Source organism: Bradysia coprophila, unplaced genomic scaffold (genome assembly GCF_014529535.1).
Source record: "Bradysia coprophila strain Holo2 unplaced genomic scaffold, BU_Bcop_v1 contig_324, whole genome shotgun sequence".
Classification (NCBI taxonomy): Eukaryota; Metazoa; Arthropoda; class Insecta; order Diptera; family Sciaridae; genus Bradysia; species Bradysia coprophila.
The window spans coordinates 4,948,188-4,972,685 of NW_023503584.1; the positions used below are offsets into that span (position 1 = coordinate 4,948,188).

Here is a 24,498-nt window from a genome sequence, read left to right on the forward strand (position 1 = left end):
AAAAGTATATTCGAAAACTGACGGGCTACCGGCTAACCCTATGGTATTACTATATGCGTCTTCATGTACGCATTTTTATTTCTATAATAATGTATTTAGATGATTAGAAATTTTTTTTTAGATAAATTCGTATTGCGTAAACAAAACATCTATTCTGTGGTCTAGAAAAATAAATATTAAGATAAATATTTAGATTGGAATAGGAAAGGATGAATATTCGTCAATCGAAATAATCCATTAAATTGTTTCGCTCCCGTGGAGTTTATTTAGTTGTAAAATGGCAATAAAGAGAATTTTTTCTCTTCTATTTTTTTTTCAAATTCATTATGAGCGATTGATATATTTTTAGACATTTTTTTTTTCTTCTCTTCTATCTGTTGGTGTATGTATAATAACCATTTAGACGCGGGTAATATCTACATCGATGTGTAGCATACAATTATACTTTCGATTAACTTTGTGTTGTTATTAATTAATTATGTTTATTTAAACATAATTTTGTGTTGTCGGATATTCTTTTTCAATAATCTTACTTCCGAAATTATTGTCGATCAATGGAAAACAAATATTATTTCAGTGATTTGCTTTTAGAACAAATTTCGCCATGCCCCCGCATTACATTTATAATTTTGTTTTTATGATATGACACGGCGAACGCAAGCATGGAAGAAAGATTCACCAAGGAACGTGGTAACATTTATGCATATCTTTATTGAGATCATTTAACCTTACGATAATCCCTCTTAAGCTAGTTTTTTTTAGTATCGTCAAAACATTTCTTCTAATTCAATAGAATTGTAAGACATGAAACACAGTCAACTGGAACTGTTTCTCAATCGGACATGACTCATCTATTTTTTATAGTTTAACATTTTGCTAGATCTTCGTCATAGATGTTATATTCGTTTTAAAAATGCGTGTGCTGTCGCGATGAAATGTTTTATTCGAATTCATTCAACTGACTTTCCAGCATTAAGAGAACCTTATTATTATTAACCCTGTTAATAACACGTGGTATGGGTTGCTAATATCGAAAATATTTGCAAACCACCGGGTCGTAGTAACATCCGAAGCGTGATATTACTTTTGACCATTCACCATTCGAATAAAGAAGTCCTAGATTAATAGTAGATTACTCCCTCGTTAGAAACATTTTTATTTTTTCAAGTGTCGAGCCGAAGGCTAGGGTTGCAACCAGGGGCTATTTAGTTGAATTATTAGCGAATTTTGGCGAATTTGACGAATTTGACGAATTTTGGCGAATTTTGACGAATTTTGGCGAACTTTGACGAATTTTTGCGAATTTTTGTGAATTTATACATGATTTTAAGAAATTTCAAAGAATCGTAGTTACATTAGTTACATATTTTTGGCCAAGACATTCTAAAAATCTATTTTTAACCGGGAAGCCATGAAGGTTTTTTTTGGCCAAACGATGAAAAATGTCCTAATTTTGTGAATTTTACATATATTTGTGAATTTGGTAGATTCTTGCATATTTTTGTTATGCTATATCACAAAACTAGCAAAATATTCCAAAAAACATAAATTTGGAAGAAAATTTTCAAAATTTGAATTTTTTAATTTGTGATAATTTTGGCGAATTTCGACGAATTTCGGCGAATTTTGGCGAATTTCGGCAAATTAATTCGACTAAATAGCCCCTGGTTGCAACACACAAGGCAAATTACAAAGTTCCAAACAATTACGTAAATTACTTTGCTCACTAAGCCCCCCGGGAAATGAGTTTTTACCTTCATTTTAATGAAGTAATCACTCATTTACCGGGGGCTTAGTGATATAATAAAGTATAAAGAAAGGAACCCCTTAGCAGTTTGGTATATTAAAAAAACTTCGCCTTCGAGGTGTAAATAACGCCTAGGACTCGTACAATTCCGAACTTCCCAAGATTTTTTATGCATAAACAATCCTAAAACAATTTTTCATTTTCACACTCCAGTATCACCACTTGCGCACTCTGTGTCACTCAAACTATTCAGGGATCTAGAATTTGTATCCCAAAATAATCGAATACAAAAGTCGCGGTCTTTTTTGCAAAACGCAGTTCATTAAACGAGCACAATATGTGTGTATCAGTCAATGTAAAACGAAAATTTGTTTCAATTTGTATTGATAAATGAATTAGGATTAAAATATTAAACAACAATTTACGAAATTTCCATTAAATGTACAACTGATACGGCAGTGTGTCATGATTTATAGAGGTATAACAACCAAAAATCACCATTAAATGAACACAATTTCAATATTTTAATGCATTTCCGCTGCATTTATATACGTATACCGGCTCTCTACATACCCCAGATTCAGTAGTGGCACTTAAAGGTTGCTGTTGCCGTTGGTGCACTCCTGAGAGCATTTGCTGACTGTTATTTCCAATAACATTACTACTGTCGTTTGCAATGCCATTTGATATATTATTGTACGATTGCATTAATTGCTGATGATGATGATGTTGCTGATGATGATGATGATGCTGCTGATGCGGATGCTTATTGTATTTCCATAGATTATGTGTATCAACGCCATTATTCATATTAACATTGTTGTTGTTAAAATTTCGATCCATCGATCCCATAGAATCAGTTGACTTGACTAAATAGTATTTTTCCGATGAAATTAATGCAGAGGATGGATCCGTTGTCGGTGTCGATGACATTGTGGTAAAACCACAGCGCTTGTATATATTGTAAATTATTACGTTTTTCTTCTTCGTCTTCTTTTTTTCTGGTATTGTTTTCCGTACACTTCGATGCTATAATAATATCGTCTTAATCCGAACGAGAAAATTAAAACCGTACACAAAATGTCGACAACAAAACGCACACAATAACATTTTCGATCATTTCGTTTTCTCTAGTTGTGCACATTTGGATCTATACATAATACGAAATTATGTATTATATATGGACTGATCATGATCATTTTCTGTATTTGAAAAAAAAAAAATTGTATGCCTCGTAGTACCTCTATATATTTCACTTTCATGCATATAATTTATATGCATATGTAGTATATATTATATGAAAATGTATGTTCGGTTCGTACAGCAACACTTCACATATGATTATAATACGAAAAAAAAAAAACTCTTGAACACACCAACATAAATGTATGTTCTTGTCCACACAAAGAAAATTTTTCAATAAAAGAATTATATGTAGATATTTTCTCGTTCCTATTATAATCTATTTACGTTTAGAATTTCAAGAATATTTTTCAATAAATTACAAAATTTATCTGTTTGAATGTACATTATTTAGTACTATGATATGTAATATAATGGCTTGTGTGTATATAACTAAATGCTGCATTGTAACGTGAACGTGTATACATAATAAATTTATAAATAAGCACTTTGGAAATTGCACCTTATTATAATCACTTATATTTTCTGTAATTTCATTCAATTATTTCGCTTTTTATATAGATGTATACCCTTGTACCATATATATATATATAACCATATATATACCATCTCTACATATATAACCAATGGAATGGGAATGGAATATCCCTTTTCTTATAACATTTTTGCTTTTTTGCTACTCTTTGATTATGAAGAGTGAAAAAAATCGATCAATTCTGACATGAACTTGGGCTGAATGGAATTGTAAATTGTTTTTGAAATCGCATTTCTTTTGATATTGCCGGAATGATTAATTCAGTTTTTATGATACACTATGTTTTGTAATTAGCATTTAAATAATGCATAAAGATATACCTAGTAAACGCGTTAGCGCTATTCGGTCTGTTGCTGAGTATATAATGTTTGATTCAAAAAAAATGCGCACTTAACAGATGACGACAGGGTGAGTATATGGATATGTAGTCTGCATTGTACGATATATATGATGGTGTATCGTGACTTACTTGGCCTGATTTCAATTTGAAAAACTGAATCCGAGGAACTTAAAATTATCTGTCTACTTGTCTAATTTATCAAGAAATTTTTCTTAAACTCAACCTGTTCATAGCTGTGACATGACCTATGACAAAACCCTCAATGTCGTTATGATCCCTAAACCGGTATCGGACGTGAAAAAGAATTGGTCACTTTCAATGTAGTACCCTAAAGCCATTAGCAAATGACAACTATCCGGTTACACTCTCTCAATTAAACGCCCTCTGGAAAAGCATCTGAAACCGATAAACTGTCTATTTAATTAAAATGCATCATAAAACTAAGATGTTTGGTTATGGTTTTATAACAAATACATAGGCCCGTAGTTTTTACCATGCTCGAAAAGAAGTATTTACGGGTTTCGTATAGAGGCAGGTGCGAGTAGAATATTCATATTATGACTATATACAACCAGCGACCCAATCTTGACAAACGAACATATAATTTCAAAATATTGAGGAAGTAAAGTGCCCGTTTTTTTTTATTAAATAAATTGTTGCACAAGGATTCTCAAAAAATGTTTTTGGGAAATTGTAAATTTGAATTCATTTAAATAACTGTAACCGCGCGTTAAAATATTGTCGTAAAGATGTGTTGAAATACCACTAGGATGAAGTCGTTATTTTTACAATTTTCTGCGGTCGAAAAGAGAAACATAAACAAAATTAAAAAATTCTTGATGCCGTTGTAAATGATTCCCTATATTTCATTAACTATAGCGCAAAAAAAAGATGCCACAAAAATTTAAGCAGGACAGTATGAAAACTTTTTTTTTTATTTTAAGACACACACAGAGAGTCAGAACGCGAAACGATGATGCAATTAAAGAGAACAAAAATAGAGTTAGTTCACTGAATGAGAAAATTTAAAAAAAACCGCACACAAAGAGGTATACATATATATACAGCACCGAGTAAAAGAAAATTTGCTAAAATGATTAGCGAAAAAATATTATTTTTAAATTAACAATTTCCAATGTTATTGATGGACATCCATTTTGTAATTTACTGTGAAAACTTCATTTAACTAAACGTAAATAAATTACCGAAAATAAAAATCACTCAGTCTTAGTATATCATAAATATTATCCAGTCACATTACTTCTTATCACAGATGTGCTATCATTGTGCATATTATTTATAACCAATGAGCAATCACTTAATCCTTCTTATGGTCATCCTTCGGTATATCGTTGCATAACGATTCTAACGACATTTTCATCAAACAAATAAACAAAAATTATATTCCATTTCGATCAGCCAAATTATAAAAGAAAAATCCCACGAACCAAAAAATATTGTCACATTTTTTCAAACAAAATGTGTACAACAACACAACACACTAACATTTTCATAATAAACGAAACCGACACGAGTTACTTTACACGACAGCGGTTCACGTTCAACTGAATATAGCTGGCACAAAAGGCACTTTTCATTGAAGGAACAAGAGAAACAGCAAAGAAAACCAAAATAAAATTTATTTATTTTTGCTGTGTATATTAATTTGTACGTAAACTATGGTTGTATTGCTGTCAGCGAACGAATTATAGAAAATTCGATTACGAATTATGATTGTACGATCCGCTCTTAATCGTTCCTGTTAATAACATGGAACTATTAAAAATTAATGTTAATATGACTTATACACTTTAATAATTCTTAACGTTTGTAATTTACACAAGCAGATTTTACACAATATTTGTATGAATATTCGCATCGACGTTCATAGTCAATTTGATAAGTATTTTTTTTTAAATGTTAAATAATCTTAGAAAATGGAGAAGTAAGACGGAGTGAGTTGCGAATATCTTTATGATTGTTCAATCGACATTAATGTGACTCATTGGTTCATGCGAATCAGATGATAGATTTAGCAACTTTGATTTCAACTGAGCCATATCGGTTATGATATTAAGCGAATCTTTAATTAAGAAAAGTTCTCTTACACCTCTGAGGATTAGGAAGAGAGTTTTTAATACGATAACAGAGGGTACGTTAAAAATTTGTTTTCTGGCAAGGGATTTTAATGTGTAGTATCAAAGTAGGATAAAGGAATCTGTTTGAGATTATTGAACTCACTGCTACTGATTGAACGCAATGCGCTGTTGGACACAAACAAAATTTACTAATGTGAAACCGATCTGAATGACTAGTGGTTGCCAGAATCTAGTAATCAATTGCATTAGAAACTGATGCGATATAGGACACCTTCGTTGCCCTGTATAGAAGCCACAATTTTTTTCAATACTTTGTGTTCCATTTATATCCATGAAATGTCATAGCAGTGAAGTTGGTAATTTTATGTATGAAATGTACTAGAAATGTAATAGAATTATAGAATCTATTACACTTCAGCTGTAGTTTCCAAACAGCATTTCCATATGATTATGACAAAGGCCAACACTTTGCTAAATGTATGAATATGTGCCTCTTGAAACCTGACATGAAATTTTTAACTCAATACTTCGTCATCACTCGGATGAAAGTAAGTCTGGAACTCTTATGTTTTATGTACCACATTTCCATATCTTCATTATCACTCGAACGAATACAGTTCTATACAATTAATTCTTGTTATCTTGTTACGTGTAATGCGCGTATGTCGCATTTGCCTGGACCAACGACCGTAAAGGTCAATTCTTGCGCAAAAAATGCATAATCCTGTTCAATTGCATTCTTCGTCCACCCGTTAAATGATATTTCCTCGATAAACCCATAAATATTTATGTATACAAAAAAGAGCGTTCGCACGCGACACAGCGTTCTGCATAGGCATTCATATTTCATACAATACTGATGGAACTGTATTTAATACTGAAATTCAACGAAGTGAAACAATAATGCAAGGAACAACGTAACGAGACATACTCATACCGTTTTGCTATAAAGCCATTCGTCCAAAGGAATCGAATGGTGGGTTGCGATAGTTGAATATAAATTGTATGGTAGATGATAGTTAAGGTTATTGTAATTACGCTATTTACATGGTTGAGAACGTATGGTCTCGTGTACTGTTTTACATAAACTTGATATACATTTTTAAACAGACCAGGACATTAGTTACGACGGTGAATACTTGGAAATGAGTAAATTACAAAAATGATAATAATTGACCAATAAATGAACATAATATAACATCGTGAAGGGGTTAAATCATCAACGTCCTATTTTTCCAGTCTATACATATACACGAGTCGACAATAACGACATTTACCATTTTTCAATTACATTCAAATTGTAAATAATCCAAAAGAATTTAAAAAAAACTTTATGGACACAATATGTGAGTACAAATAATAATCTTAAGGCAGCCTTTTGCCATGAAAACGAAAGAGAAAGTCTCTGTGAATATAAAAATAATAAATAATAAAATTATTGTCAAACCAGTTATAATTCACATAACTATAAATGATCGAATATGTTGCCTATTTATGTCTGCGGTAAATTGAATGTATGTAATCGGAACAAATGTAAGCTTTTGTAATATGATATATATGAAGCTGGTGTAAATAAATTGTTTAAAGAATTGATTGTGAAGCTTGTGTTGCGGACATTACAAACAAAATGTTTATGGCGCATTGAAATTGTAGGTGACAATGGAAATTAACTTTCATTAAGGATAATATAATTGAAGAAGTTGTAATGGTTTATGTTACGTTCAACTTGGACAAGAATAAAAAAAAATCATTTTAATCCCGTGTAATGCACCAACAATGAAACCGCTTACATTTTTCGCTTTTCTTTTGATTTCTTCGGCAGTGTTTATAGGAATTTAAAAACTTTCATGAAAAATGAGCAATCGTTAAATAAATTCTCATAAATTCATTATTTTTAGAAATGTGATGAAATCACGCCGGCTATTGAGATAAATGACGTCACGCTACTTTACGGATTGGATTTTTCGAGACCGCCAGGCAAAAAATTTATCGAAAGTATCCCAAATTTGTAAGAAGCATCCTAACAGTGTGACGCCATTTGTAAACAATCCCGTCGAGATATGTGTGAAACACAGTCTATCCTTACTAGCACTTTGCTTCAATCTTTCTTATCAATTCTATTATTTTACACGACAATTAATGACGTTCAAAGGATGATCCAAATGAATGCCTGACTTACTTTACAATGAGCTCATAATGTTCTTTCATACACAAAAGAAACAACAACCAATGCCCAATCACAACAATTGAATTGAGACTTTAATCCATTTGATCCTCATTAATGTTTACAACAATTTATCCAGTCAGTATATGCAATATGCTTCAAGTATAAAGACACTTTAGAGCATTAGATCTTTCACTAACTTAACAAATCCTACCCAAGTTTCGATGTGATGTATTTCTTTTTCACATACTCTGTATCGTTTTTATCTGCCGCTGATCCTTTTGCGTAATCGACGATATACTAAAAGTGATATAAAGCCGTATAATAGGGCAAATAAATAAACGAGATAAAAATAATGGATATATAGAAGAAACGAATTGGCCGAGCGAGATGCTTGTTTGTACATAAAAAAAGGATATATTTTATTGGAATGGCGGCTATATATCTCGCTACGGTATTCGGTATTGATATTGAAATTGAATCAACTTGTATTTTAAGTACATTATGAATTGTTGTCTGTTGTTCACTTCTTAACGAAAATATATGGCTAAGTGTTGGCAACGATTTTCGTTTATTAAATGAACTTTTGTCCACATCGTTTGTCATTAGTTCTGTGTGTGAGAGAACTTTTTTTTTTGTTCATATATATTGTGTCCTATTGTCATAGTCTGAGAGAAAGACTTAGCACAATACATTTGATGGATTTCAACCCTCCTACAAATATCGAATATTCAACGTATTTTATCCTACTTTAGTTACACTATCCCACTATCCCAGTCATGCTGTGAACAATCGATATAATTATGAAAACCCCTACTGTGGGGTAATAGTTTCAAAGGGACTAAATGTAAAAATTTACGAAATCTAATTAATGTTCTAGAACTACGAAAAAAAAATCAAAAACTTTATTAAAATGTTAAAATGTCGATTGAGTGACCTATCAAACACTTGATGAGACTCAACGTTCAATATTTGTTATTGTCATTTTACCAAATTTCATTCACCCACATTGCTTTACACTGTGATCAAGACTTAATTTTACACGTTATAATACTGGAAGAGAACCTACCAAGAAATGGATCAAACAATCATGCCATTGAATTCGTACCACTAGTAACATTTTTTTCTAAATCCAAAGTACTGCCCATTTACTTTTAGCATAAAATAAACCGAAATGTCCAAAAATACATTCGTAAAATCAGGGGACAAGCGGCATTTCGATACACATTTGAACGCGTGCGGCACACTGTGAGCAAGAGACGAAACAAACGAAAAATTGGGTACTGTGTTTGAAGAGAAATGTTGCACATAATTGTTTTAACTCAATGTTCGCGTGAAACATTTCCGGTTATGTTACTTTTAATGCATTTGTGTTTGGAATGTAATTGACTAATGAACAACATTTGCGTAAATTTACAAAGCTGGTCTTTTGTTCGGAACAGTTATCGCATTACCATTTTCAGAAATTTCGATTAAAATTTTGGTCTAATTTTGAAGTCTCCGGTAGGTTCACATTATTAGATCAGCAACACAGTGTGATTAGGTTGGGTTAGGGAAAATATGGTCACCGGTTTGATTTAATTAATTAAAATATGGTAATTAAATGCACACACAAAATATAATCGTAATTTAGTCAAGCTAACTGCTTTACAAGAATTTATTATTATGTAGGTTTGATAAGATAATCACATTCAATTGTGTTCACATAAACAATTTATTTTTTATTTTTTGCTTATAAACGTTTTGTAAACTCATTTCGAATCGATGCAATTCATTTCTTGCCTACATCTCTACACCGTGAGTAATGCATATTTATGCATGTTGCATTATTGAGATAGTACATATATACCATTTATACACACACCGCAAAATGTGTACATAATAATATCACAGACCTTGAGCCAAAGCTGTCTCTAAATTACCAATTTATAATGTAATAACAATAATTTTTTTCCATAAAATTTAATTTATTATCTTTGAAAATGGATAAAATGTGTACGGTCGCTGCAGCAAATCTGTGAAATATTTTTCCGTATCATTTTTTTCACTTTTATTTATATTTTTTTCCATTTTATTTTAAAATGCAATTACAAAAAAGTAAAATAAAATAGAAGTTGCAAAACACTCTGTTTTGTTTAAAAATACTAGTTTTGCTGTCTATTTTGTATTTGTTAAAATAATACTCACTCATATATATAAATCCACATTTTAAGAATGAGTTGTAGTATATACATTACATTACATTCAACCGAAAGTAATAAGAAGAATTGCAAGAAAATCGTACAATTTGAAAATATTGAGTGTGTTTTTCTTGTACAAATTTCCTACCATAGTTTTAAAGAGATTTTTGTTTTCAGTTACGATTCATTTTATTTATGGAGTTAAGTTCTAACACAAAACTGGAGGCACAATGGCCCCAACAAACGAAACAACGCTAAAATATATTCATCCATCCAAGCACACACATTATTATACAATAAAAAAAAGAATTTGTTTAAGTATAAACATGGCTATTTTAAAATTTAAATTGTTCTTTTAAAATATAATTAATTTTTCTATCATTTGGTTTTAACTTTAGATGCAGAATATTGATATGTTAATTATGTTTACAAACGAATATAAGCATTTTAGAATTGCAAAATTATTGTGCATTATACGGACTGCGAGAGGTAAAATGGTTTATATTTATACTTGAAATAAGTGTAACTTTTATGCGGGTACTGAATCAACGAATATTGTAAAACGTTTATGGCAAACGTAAAGGAAACGCTATTAACGCAGTGTTAGAGCTAAAAATAGCTGAACAGTTTGCGTGTCTGTTGGTAAGATACTTCTAATTATTGCTAGGAGTTTTTAACGTTCATTTGTGACAATAGCGGTTGTTTAAGAAGGGATGTACAGTGTACATGAATGTAACATTATTTCAATACATGAAAAAGACACAGTGCTGGTTTGATGGCACGTATTCAGCACATTGCTTAATTATAAAACAAAATGACGGTTCAGAAGCTAATGTTTATTTTGACAGCTACATCGTTTTCTCTTACAATTGTAACCATCAAACCAAAAAATTATACAAAGTCCATATTTTGTGGTAACAACATCTCTCAGTACTCATCTCTTATCAACAGAAATACCAAAAATAAGCGATTATGACAAATGAACACAACTAAATACTTCAAACAAAAGAAGTACTAGATTTCTAAAACTTTAAAGATATAACTTTAAAAGTTGCTGGTTCTTATAAGGCATATGCAATAAAAATGGTCCGGTCAAGTAAGGGGAAAATTTGTAAAAAAAAACACTTCATTGTCCCTGAACGAGCATCGTTCGAATAACCAATAACCATGGATCGAAAAAGCACTTCGAGCATTATAAGGGGTAAATTCGTTCATTGTCCTACTGGCATCGCCATGAGCCTGGGTGTAAATATCAAAGGTTTGGCTCCTTTTAGATCGAAGTTGTATAGTTTAGTACAGTCCAGTTACTCTGTAGCATAAAAAAGAAGCAGTGCTGCATTCGAATGCGCTTTTGAATTTGAAAGAAATCATCATCCGAAACGAGAGCAACGGGAAATATTTGTCTCATAAACGCTTAGAACAGAATAAGTGTCGATCACTAGGCTGTATTCGATCCAAAACGTTTTCCCCTGCCGACAAACGACACACCTAAACAAAGGAAATGCGAATTTGAATCGTGTACCGTACGGGCCCAAACTCACAAACAGAATTTCCTACAAGTTTATGTAAAAATTTGGTAAACGTGCATGCATCTTCATCTCTTTGTATATTGTTATCCATTTGTCTTCGTTTATAAAATATTCAACAATTCTACGATTCAAGTGTTTAAGGTTGAACATGAACACCGAAACTAAATTTGAATCTTATTAATTATTCATAGCCAAACTTCTGCACTGTTTTGTATTTATTGAATTATAATATTGAATGAACTGAATGATGAATGAATTCTCGTTATAGCACGACAATACTACAAAAAAAAGTCGAAACGATTAGCGAAAAAAATAATTAATTAATTAATTAAAGCAGGCAAAGAAACACAATCGTGTTTAGATTACAATCATATCTTGATGTGAAAAATGCTTCAACGACGAATTAAATTGCAAATGATCCGGTTGGTTAAACTAAAAAGTATGAACTTGCATGGAAAACTTGTCTCTGGTGTATGCCTCATAACAATTGTATTATATAGAGAGCATTATTATACACACCATCATCCCCATTATAAATTGAATACTGTGTCACTTTCATATACGACTCTATATAAATATGCATTCATTTACATTATATACCATAGCAAAAAACAATATTTCTTGAAAGTATAGTCCTCTGTCTTTATTTTCCACCCCTAAGTGTTGTCGCACATACTGTATATATATAGTGAGATACATAGATGCATATCAGGGACAAAATTGTGTATTTTTCCAGATATAAATCTTAATAACTCTCGGGTTACAAAGAAGGGAGCAGTTTAAATATTATATACACATGTATTATGAAACATTTAATACTCCAGCGAAAAAAGAAGGAAAAAAAATGTTTTTATTTGCTAATGGTTTATGATGGTATACGACGTACCTCTTAGGTGCACGAGTGCTATCATAATTATTTTTTTCTTTTTAATATTTTTTAAAGAAATTAGAAACTTTAATTCACTTCTTAAACGAGATGAACAACGGATGTACTCCTTTTTTTCGGTTTGGGGAGGTCAAACTGAAATATTGATAATCATCTCTGACTCGAATTTAATTTTCATGTAACAAAACGGGTGAAAACATTTCGCAACACTGTTCTTGTTTGTTACAAAATGATATTGATGTAGAGACAAGACAATTTGCTAAGTAATTGTATCATAAATATTGTGAAACAAACGAGAGTTCCATCATAAGTAAGATTGCCATGTATACCGTACAACTTTTCAATATATAACCGAGATAGATGCTGATGTGCTCTCTTCTAAAATATTCACCGTTCTGCTTAAAATAGTTTCTCGAAAATGAACCTATGTAATATATGTTGTTGAAGTGAAATATTTTTATGTTCTATAAAATCGAGCAATCACAAAACTTTTTGGTACTATGTACTGAGGCGATGATGATGTTTTCCACATCAAATATTGGTGTAAATAATTTCTGCTCAAATTTTATACATCATTTTGCCAAAAAATTCTCTCCTCAATAATTTTATTTTATTGAAATTTATATTTTATTATAACGAATGTGTCTATTTTGATTTCTTGCGGTTTTTAGGTATCTTCGTGTCGTTTGTATATTTTTTTCCTTTCCGAAGCCATTCACAACGAACCAAGGTTATTTACCGATAAACAGCGGCAGATGTTATTTGACAATATTATTGATTCATTTTTAAAAAGTTTATTCTAAAATCATTTACCTGCGTTAGGTCTGTCTACACAGGCACCACCGTTACAATAAAAAAGAGAATCAGGTTATGACAAGTATACCAGTAACCTGCGACTCTATGGTATTATATTTATAGACGGTGTTAGAGAGACAACCAACACTGGGATCACTACAGATAAATGTGTTGGACCATTTTACATTGACGATGACGCAATTAAATTTTCACCTAATTATGAAAATGTAACAACGAGATTGATTGTATAGAGTAATTTTACAATAATCATTTAAAACACGCGGCAGTAGTTTCATCTGATCAAACAAATAATTGCCTCCAATTTCATTAGGTTACACTGCGAGTGGTTTTCATTTATGTTAAATTAAAATATGTTTACGAAATGTATGGAGACTTGTTTCGAGGATATCATCACTAACAGCCAAAGTCTTTTTTGAAAATTGTTTAACAATTACACTTTTCATAACATGTGGCTAAAATTCATTGGAAGTTTTTTGAAAATTTTCTTCTGCCCAAATTAAATCAAATAATTTCGCCAATAGTAATTCAAAACCAATTGAAACATCATCAGTATGAAAAGCTTAAACCACAAACTAGCTGAGCACTATCCATTGAATCTAAACATTGTAAAACCAAATGTAACAATTGCATAAATAAATAAATAATAAATGGAATTTTTGCGAAATAGATGTGCCTGCAAAGCTGAGGTTGACAACATATCGTATGCGCAAAATTCGAATCTGGGCACTCCGACCAAGATTTTACTACCAGTTCCATGCGAAAGATGACCATAACATAGTAATTTACCCTCTGCGAAAATGATCCATCAGATGTGGAGTATATTTAACTTAGTGATACTCGTAAATTCACTCGTGTGTTTTTAAGCAAATTGCTCACCTTTGGCTCGGATATGCAGACCCTGCACTTGTCGAAAAGACAGTCACCGAGGTTTGTAGCTCAAAAACACACTTGTGAGTTTGCTTTTATCACAAAATTGTTACTTCATGTAATGAATTACTTTCGCAGCATCCACTGTAACCTATTATTATGTAAAGGAGTGGGGTCTTTATTAACATCACTTTTACGCACTAATGTACATAAACGGGCTTTTACAAGGATTATGCAACCGATGAAGAGGCATTTGATTAATCAAAGTCATTAAACAAAAAGGTGACGTACGATCGCTTGTCATACTCGTGTTTCACACAAATGAATATCGTGAATTGAGAAATAATTAGGAAATCACGTCTGGGACACTTGTTTTTTACACGAAAATCTAACTAGACGAAAATGTACCAAGTTTCGCAGAAGCTATAATGTTCGCGAAGTGACCTATTTCTTAGCGACGGAAATAGGATCGGAAAGAATATCTATTTCATTTCATCTTTTCGTATTAACTTGGAACTGGTAATCTGTAAATGATTTCTAATGTTTCCAATTCAGTTTCTTAATTCCTAATTCGAGTACTACGATATCGTTAGCGACTCTTTCATGTTAATTCCCTCCATTAGCCGTAACAGCTTCAGTGAAATAATTTAATGTTTCAGTGAGAAAATGGGTTGGATAGGAGTGTAATGCTCCACACAATTGTATGTTCATTAAAATTTCCTACAGTAAGTAGCAATCACAGTTTTACCAAATGATAGATGGCAGCATCATAATAACACACTGAATACACATAAAAATTGGAACGTATGTAGTATGTAGCCATCGTACAATTGTACATATCTAGATATATTTCATCACAGTGTATAATTACTAAGTTAAGCCCAGCCAACAAAACAAAATGTTTACTTCTGAGGTTGTATATCATACACAATTAATTATATTAAAGTTTTAATATATTTTATATGTGAGCAATGTTATACACAAATCAATAAATGTGCCTTGTGGTAAATAATTTATGCATACGAAATTAGTTTATTATTGAACTATTATTTGAAATTTTAAATGTTTAATGGGGAACTTGTTTGATTGAGGATAAAAGGTAATGGTAAAATGAGTTAACCAATTAAATATCTGAACTGTGTGTGTTACAAAATTTGGTTAATGTTAGGCATTTACGTTGATATTATATGTAGAAGCAATAAATAGACTAGAAACTTGAGAGTCACGTACTCGGATAGTTTTAATTGGCTAATAGTTTAACCATCAACAATAAACTAGCTATTTTATTGATGTTACTGAAGCCAAAATGGGGGATGATTACAATGCCTTTAATTCAAATTTATTTATAAAAATTGTTTCCGTTAGGCACATAATGGGTGGGTGAACATCGCCTGGTTCATATGATATTACATTTTACGCCAAAGACACAACGCGATAATCAACATTCAATTTCATCTAACCGAAACCCATTTTAGCCAATCATACGATAACACTTGTATAATGTATAATACACGCTTCCCCAACGATCAGATATATAAATTACATTAAATTTCACTTTATTTTATTTTCTACGCTTTCCACCTTCAGCCAAACTCGGCATAATACGCAATCTTGTAAAAATTCGTTATATACATAGAACATTAAATTGTATGCTACACTACACATTCCCGCAAGAATAGGGGAAAAATTCTATTTTATGACCTATATAATATGATGAAAGTATATTAGAGAAATTGCCATATTGTTTCTTATTAAGGTTAAAGTTGTTTTTATGCGTACATGGTAATGTGAATTGTATAGTGATGTAATGTAAAAAAAAAATCTTTCTTTTCGAGATGGGGTTAGGGTGGTGTGCTCGGTTTCAATGGAAGAAGGGAATGAAAATCGATGATTTATGTCTACGGTATATTGTGTTTGTATCCAGCTAGCTTTAAAAAGTTACATTTTTTGCAGATACCGTTTTGGGATGCTCCGTGTTTTGGCAGAGACAGAGGTCGTCTGTTTTTGTAGATTTTTTGTCAATATTTTTGATTGTACTTTCAAAATAAATTGCTATATACAGAACGTCCAGTCACTTTATCATGGCACAGCCAGAATGGCTGCAATATTTACCTTGCAAACGTAAACGTAAACACCAAACTAAAATTAGTCTAGTCAACGTCTATGTTACAAAGAACTGCTTCGAGTACTATTTGTGACACTTCAAGATCATTTTTAGTTAGGTAGAGTCAACCGATCTCGCATTACTTTTCTATCACAATCCCTTTTTCATAATACCTTCTAGAAAGCAGTTTACCGAGCTACAAACAATATATTGGAGTTATGTATCCGACAGGAAAAATCCGATGGTCGGGAAAAAAAATTCTTTCGAAATTTCCCCTAGTTAACTCCAATATATCAGACTGAGGGAAATGCAAAAAAGTGAATATCAAGCGAAATTATAGAGTGACCCGGCTAGGTTTGGCTTCTCAATAAATGTTTTTCAAGACAACTTGTAAGTTTAATGTGTTTCAGACAAATCTTCCGGGAAAATTTCAACAAAATTTAAACTCAACCTGGGATCACTTTTCTACACAGGAAAAATGCTTTTGGTTCAAATCCCAATATTAGACTTCATAGATGAATCAAATCTCAGTCCATCGTCATCTGCGTACACATAATCAATGTACGAAGCATTTAAGTGGGAAGCAAATAAGTGGAAAATTATTACCAAACCACTCAAATGTGAATTTCTTCATAATTGATCTGTCGATGCATGATAGCAAGTTATCTCATAAATTTTCGGAAGCGTGAACTGTAGACACAGCTTTCCACAAACCCTCTGTATTCTTGCTCACACGGAAAGATTTTTAATTCAACACAGACTCCGCCAATAAAAGTCAAAATTTATGGCACCCAAACACATAATAGCTTATAAATATTTAGACAACGTATCGAACACTTCTCGCATGTTGAAAACAAACAATCTGTCTCGCAATTTTTCACCTTTTGCAAGAGTCATCAGCATTTCGTTCAACCGGCAGTATTTATGATAATGAGTTCTGTGTTAGTGTAACAAATAATTAACATTTGAGCCAGACAGATTTCTAGCAGATTTTTCATTGACTGGCATATGTACAATATGGAAAGTCGCGAATATGTTTCAAATTTCAATGAAATTTTCTGCACATATCGACAGATCAATATTTACAAACTGCTTTAAGTGGGGAAGAGATCTCGAGAGAAGATGGGTAGATTAGAAGTTTTTGGAGAGGTGTGATTCAAAATCCAACAACTCCAGCTGAGTTTAGGTTAGTAAAGTGCGAGGATAAGTTATAATTACATTGGAGAAACTTATGCACTTAATGGAGTATTATCTCACGCTTTAAAGCCTCGACATGTAATCTGTTAAAATAGCCGATTCCATTTCTAGAACCACCAAAAGGGTGGAAAGTATCAGTACCAGTGGAAATGATAACTATTTAACATAAACACTAATGACACGTATGTACGATTAAAATCAAAATTGTCTGATTCTTTTTCTCATACGAATGCACAATTTATCAAGCACAAGAAAATAATAATCATGATATAGATACGACCTGCGCGTATTACACATAATAAAAGTCTGTTACACCTGGGCTGTTCAATAAAAAAAATATAGAAAAAAAGTATCATAACCGCTGATAACAAATTTAAATTCGTTATTTTTACGTTTAAAGTTGGAATATAATCAAACAAACAAAAAAATACATTCGCAGAATATGAATAAACATCGAAAAACCCTCGGTGTTTACATTTCAAGCGATGGTTATCACAAGTCTGATAATGACTAACAACAATTAATTCAAATGTAAATTCGAAGAAATTATTCTTATTGATGGTGACGAAATCGATTTGCGTAAGTGGTCGGTCAAATATTGTGGTTAAACTTCTTGACCTAACTTAATGTTTTTCACTCTCGAAAGTGCAAAAAAGGCTACAAGTTCTTGAAAACCTACGATACACTACTAGTGCTAGCAGTAGATAGTTCTAGATATGAAAATAGATACTGTCTAGGATGTACACAGAGCCTAGTGTTGCCATAGAAAAACCTAGAAATAAAACATGTGCCAACAACCCACTATTGATTTGATTTGTATTTAGTTCTGTGTCCCTATAACCAAATAAGGTTCTAAAAACTCGCAAAAATTAGACCCGCTGTCTAACAATTCTTTCTTGCATAAAAACCGCAACACAAGTGTTGACGGTTTAAGAACATTGGGCCACCTACGAAAATCCATTTTGTTGCAATCAACAAAAAAAAACTTTGGTCAAATTCTAAGTATTTCATTCATTGCTAACAGTTATCTGACGTATGACTACTATCACTGGAAACGTACATATGGAGAGTTAGTTTTTTTAATTTATAGCCGTAAACAATTTGAAAATGGCATTTTAGCATGGTTATTGAACTCGGCTTCGCCTCGGTATACAACAAACTTTACACGAAATTTTTCTATATCGATTCAATAATGAAATTAATAAATTAATAATTAATAAAACGTAAGCGAATTTTGTTATCAGTGGTTGTGCTCCAATTTTTTTTCTGTATTCCTTATACTGAACAGCCCAGGTGTAACTCAAGACTTATTTGTAATACGCGCAGGTCATATCTATCTTGATTGTTGTTTGCTAGTTTCATAATTGTGCATTGAAAATACGATATCGTAATACGATCAGAAAGAGAATCTAATCACAGAATATTGATTACCGTGTCAAATGTCTTATGTTCGTTTATATAAAAAAAGATATGTTTAAAGTGATGAAGTACAAGATTTTGTCGAAAACACTTCGCCATACTTCAAACAAAGGAAGGACCACAGTTTTAAAGACACACTTTGAATCAATAAGGGTGTTGTATTTTCACGAAATTTTTTTAAGGATAATTCTGTACTCACCATTCCATTTTCCATTCCACTGTAAGGTGATTGATATCCAGCTTTGTCTGGAACTGAAAAATAAGAGAGAGAAAAAATATTGTTTGTTATAAAAGGTCCATTAATAACACTTCAAAACTTATGCTAAAACAAACAATAGAAAATATTATTTAATTCAACGATAACATTGTTCCAATTGTTTTCTTTTGTGCGAACACAAACGTAACCAAGCACTGGTACGGAGCTCTTTGTTAGCCGTACAAAATTCAAATATAAAATATTTTTAAGGCAATTTAGAAACAGAGAAACGTGAAAATTTGTACAATTCCATTTTCGGCATCGGTCTTTTTCTGGTTAATTTATCTCAACAAATTCGAATAAACCGACTAAAGTTTCTGTGAAATTTGTTTTTGGCCACATAACACAATAAAATAGCCATTTTATCAGCAATAAACAATTTATTCAACAATTAAACAATTAAAAGTCCCATTAATTTTCTCGTGTACTTTCTTTTAATAGCAGTTGATATTATTTGTGCGTGCATTGCCTATTTTAAATACCTATTTGAATAGATAAATTTTGTTATTATTCGCATTAGAGACCGCGCTGATGGAAGTAATATGCAATTTATCAATGCTAAGGCAGACTCGCGCGACTCCAACAGGTCTGAAATACACTTCCAACAATTGGAAACAAACGTTACAACGCTCAAGTAATGTTCACACAATGAACGAGAATTCCGTCTAGTTCTTACGACGTTCACGTTTCGTTTTTATTTCATGAATGTGACATAAAATTATGTTCCTCACACACCACACGATCCACAGCAAAACAATAAGAACAGTGAGAGTGAAGAATACGCAACCTAAACAACAGATATTTAAGGAACGTTGTCATTCAAACCGCATTCGACAATCACAGTCGAAAGACAAGTCAAGTCACGTAGTCGTAGCTTACAATTCTGTTTACAGACATTATCGTACTTGTTTTACATAAGATGCCCTATATGCGGTCACATTGACTGTCTGTGCCATGGTTAATTAAATTTTGATTGATTCGGTGAGCGGAAGAAATAGAAATATGAAAATCAATTGAATTGTTTATAAAGTCGGTAATGATTTGCAAGAGGTGCTTATTGAAAATAGTTAAGGAAGAATTTCGATCGATGACAACAAGTATGACGTCTCAATAATACGATATCGAATCTTTATAATCTTTAAAGATATACGATATAATCGATCAGGCTTTGGAAACTTTAAAAATGCATCTTGCCATTGCATTCTTCGAAAAGCGAGTCATGCACAGTGGCAATTCATTTGATTGTTTGTTATGGCTGCATCAAAATCGAATGAATTAATAAGATATTTGAACCGGACGAAAACGATTTTTCAATTCGTGTAATTCTATTGCCAATTAGACTGCAGTGGGCGTCAGTGAAATTTAGACATGAATTTGCTTCAGCTGGCCTTCTCATACAAACAAAAGTGCTTGTACTTATGGTGAGCTAGCTAATACTTTTCCATTTTCCATGCTTCAGGTTAGAAGGGTCTAGGATCTAGAATCTACACTGTGCATACAGTCTGCGCACCTTCGGACACATCAATTCCTCAGAATATCTTTTCTCAATTAATGTTTGAGAAATTAACCTTTGAGAAATAGCAAACGTACCGACACATTACGATTAAATCCGTTTCTTCATTTGTGAAAAGAATCCCAGTGTTTGATGTAAAATCTATCACGTCAATTGTTTTAGAACTTGTTATATAACAGAACACAAGTCAGATCTCATCGCTGGAAAACGTAAGTTTCGTCAACCATTTTCAAAAGCTTTACAACTTCATCGAATGACAAACTACTCGTTCACATCGCGGTTACGTACGAGTATTTTCCATGATAGAATTCGATTGGATATACGCTGTAGGTTCGTTGATTTGATGTGATAGTGAAATACAAAATGCTTCTAATAAATATCCAAAGATGTAGATAGATTTAATGTGTAAATGTCTAATATGACTATGTCTTATACGTAATAATATATAGAACTGCTAAAATTACATAAATAAACCAGTATGTTTATGTGTACAATAACATTGTGTATTGTAACGATATTGGCACGTCTTTGCTGTTGTTGTTGCATATTATTACAAAACATCGATATTTATGGTTTTGGCTTGTTAAAGACTGGCTATATTCACTGTGGATGGTTATCTTAATTTTTGCTGCGAATAATTATTGTTGTGAGGGAATGTTGTTATAAAACAGATTTTCAGAATAATGTCAAAGACATCGTTTTCTTGTAGATTTTCTGTAATTATAAAATTGCATAATTTTAAGTACCGTCTTTTTTCACTTATATTTCTGCATATAAAACGATATTTGGATTCGAAAGCACAGGCGAGATGGTGGCTGTATTTGTTGGTCAAGGAAAGATTATAATGAAATTTACAAAATAATTGGGGTCTTGAGTTCGAAACTATCTATTTGCTGCACAGATTTTCGTTGAAAGAGATTGAGATAAACTATTGAGATAGTCTTCGCTGGGGACTGTATACATAAGTCTTGGCAGCCACGGAAGAAATTGGGAATCGTCAAATTAAGTACTTGGAATGAAGAATGATCATAGTAAGTCAAAAGACGGGGTGGCAATTGTATGTTCCAAAGTCGCAGAATAAACGATATCTAACGAAAACAACACATTATTCAAAAAAATAAGTAGCGAAATGTTTATCGATCTTCATGGGTATACGAGGAATGGAATGTAAATATGACATCGCACTTAGCCAGACCTATAACAATCTAATCTATAATCTGAAACATGATATGATCATGTTTCCTTGTTATCCCGCATGTATATAGTAGCTGAGACGGTAAATCATGTTTTTACTGATAGGCAAATTTTGTTTTGTTTTTTTAATCGTTGATCAAAATTCATCAGACAACCGCATCCAATAATTTGCAAAGCTGTTCGATGAGGGTGGTCCGATGTGTAACATAAGACATTAAGCATGCAGCCGATTAATTCTAAACCAGTTAATTCGATGCGGCCGAAAGAAAAAAGTATCTATACCAGAACAGCAGTAAGGAACGCATGTAGTTAAAAAAAGTATAAGTTTTGGAATGATGAAAATAAGAGAAAAAAAAAATGGAATGTGTAGGTAAATTGTAAAAACGAACACCTTTTGGGTTACCATAAGGTGAAACAATATTAGGTTACATCGATTTGATGGTCGAAACTGAAATAATTATGTTGGAAAAAGTTGCAATAATTTTTTTTGTTGTTGTATGCTGTGTCCGAGTCGATGCCCTTGTTCGAAAGAGATCAACGATCTTTTGCTTTTTGCATATACTATACGCACACTTTTTTTGGCAGCAATATTTTCTTTGTTGAACAGACGTACACGATGTCTGGATCCGACAAAAAATATCGTGATAGCATAAAAGTACGACTGCCCATTTAACTTCGATAAAGAGCATTATGTCTATATTCGTGTGGCAAGAGTACACATTTACACACTCAGTATATATACAATGAATTAAGGCTTTTCCCTGATTTATTGCCAACCCCTCAATTTGACATAAACCATAACCTTGCCGCAATTTCTGTTATAGCTTTGGAAAACTCAACGTGAAACATGCCACCTGTGTAAAAATATTTGACACCAGTTGAATTTTTGAATATAACGAAAATGTGTGTTTTTTTACTCGTTTTTGTGTAACGAAGTATATAGAAATTCAAACACACATGTGCCCGAAAAAACACGTGGAAACATATTTATAGATAGTTTACTCAGAAAAGTCGAAGAAATATGCTCGAAGCAATGTGTTTATTGATTCACTCATAACACCAAATATTGGATTTTTAAAGTTATTTCTTTGTGTAAATTGATTTAAATGGTGGACAGAAGAAGAAAAAAAAAATGAACGGAAAAAGTGTAACAGCTGAAACGTTTTGTTTACATTCGGGTTTTTTTTTTCATTGGTTTTTATTAACCACCTTGGCACCTTCCACCAATTAAATTCGAATGGTGAAAAAAAATTGTGATTTTTTTTTGTCGAAGAGGGACTATAACATCTGGAAAGGACACATAAGTTCTTGATGCATATGTGTTCTAATTGAAAAATTATCTGTTTAAGTTTCATTTGACCTTGAACAGGTGAAGCTCTATCCTATTTTTTATTATTGGTTTTGCATCGTTACGCACACGCTCAATTAACAATAGAATTTTTTGTCTTTGCATAACACACGCAGAAGAAATCACTTCCAAGATTTTCAGATTTATTCAAGCTTAGGACGAAATCAGGTGAAAATTTACTTCAGAAATTTAGAGCTGTGAGAAAAGGGTTGCAGAGAGACTTTGAATTTTTCGGAAACCAGGCTATATACCATCAAAATGAAATGCAAAATGAATGTACGAAAAATACAACTTCCAATAAACTGATCCAAATCAACACTTCTGTTTCTTTCATACGTGTACCATGCTCACATACTTTACGCTAAGCGCTAAGATATCGAACCAAATACTTAAATTAACAAATCATTCGATCATTCGACTAGTAAATAATTCTTTTTTATGCTTCAAAGACGAAAATGAGGTCAATTTTGGATTTTTTTTTGTCGAGTTTTCATCCCCTTGCAAGAATAATTGAACAGGCACTTTCGTTTGTATTCCTCACTTCGTTCGGTTTACAACTCGCGAAATTGCAGAAAATCAATCGTAAATTAAATATTTCTTCTTTCACTTGTCTAAGGTACAAAGGATCCAGAGTAGGACTTCACTGTGACGATCAGATGCAGAATAGCTTTTCCTACCCAACAAGAAAAATTCCAATTTTTCTTTGTCAGTTTTCTGATCCGAGAATTAAAAAAAAAATATTTTGACAATTTAGTCCCTGAATGTGCAAATAAACCAGTAATGAAATTGTAAGTAAATTGTAGTTAACATTCAACACTTCAATTTATCATACCGCTTCGAATCAGAACCGAGTAGATGTTAGCAATTAAACAGCATCATCATCATGCCTTTCCACAATTTTTATTTTAAAAATTACGTTCAGTGAACTGGCACCCTAATGATTCTGTGTTGAAAGAAAGATCCAACTAAAAAATTTCCTCATAATATTACGAGCTGTTGGGAATGATTATCGAAATTATCATTAATAACAATGTGTTGATTTGGTATTGGATACATGTATGACATTGCTTAAAAATGGAATTTGGTCGAATATCTACCGAACCAATTCGAATCAGAATCAATTTTTCACGATTCATTGTTTAGAGGTAACAACAGATGGTT

General features: G+C 32.1%; 1 protein-coding gene across 22 annotated transcripts in view; it reads right to left on the reverse strand.

Annotated features, from left to right (window-relative positions):
• Positions 1–24,498, reverse strand: part of LOC119079650 (protein daughterless) — a 48,644-nt gene that overhangs the window by 15,142 nt on the left and 9,004 nt on the right. For 8 of the 22 annotated variants that reach the window (XM_037187695.1, XM_037187692.1, XM_037187693.1 and 5 more), the window contains exon 2: positions 19,226–19,278. In XM_037187695.1, the coding sequence (XP_037043590.1) occupies positions 19,226–19,278 (53 nt within the window). Of the gene's footprint in view, positions 1–2,320; positions 2,936–19,225; positions 19,279–24,498 lie in introns of those variants that run through there. The other 14 variants (XM_037187677.1, XM_037187674.1, XM_037187676.1 and 11 more) reach the window with 6 other exon arrangements.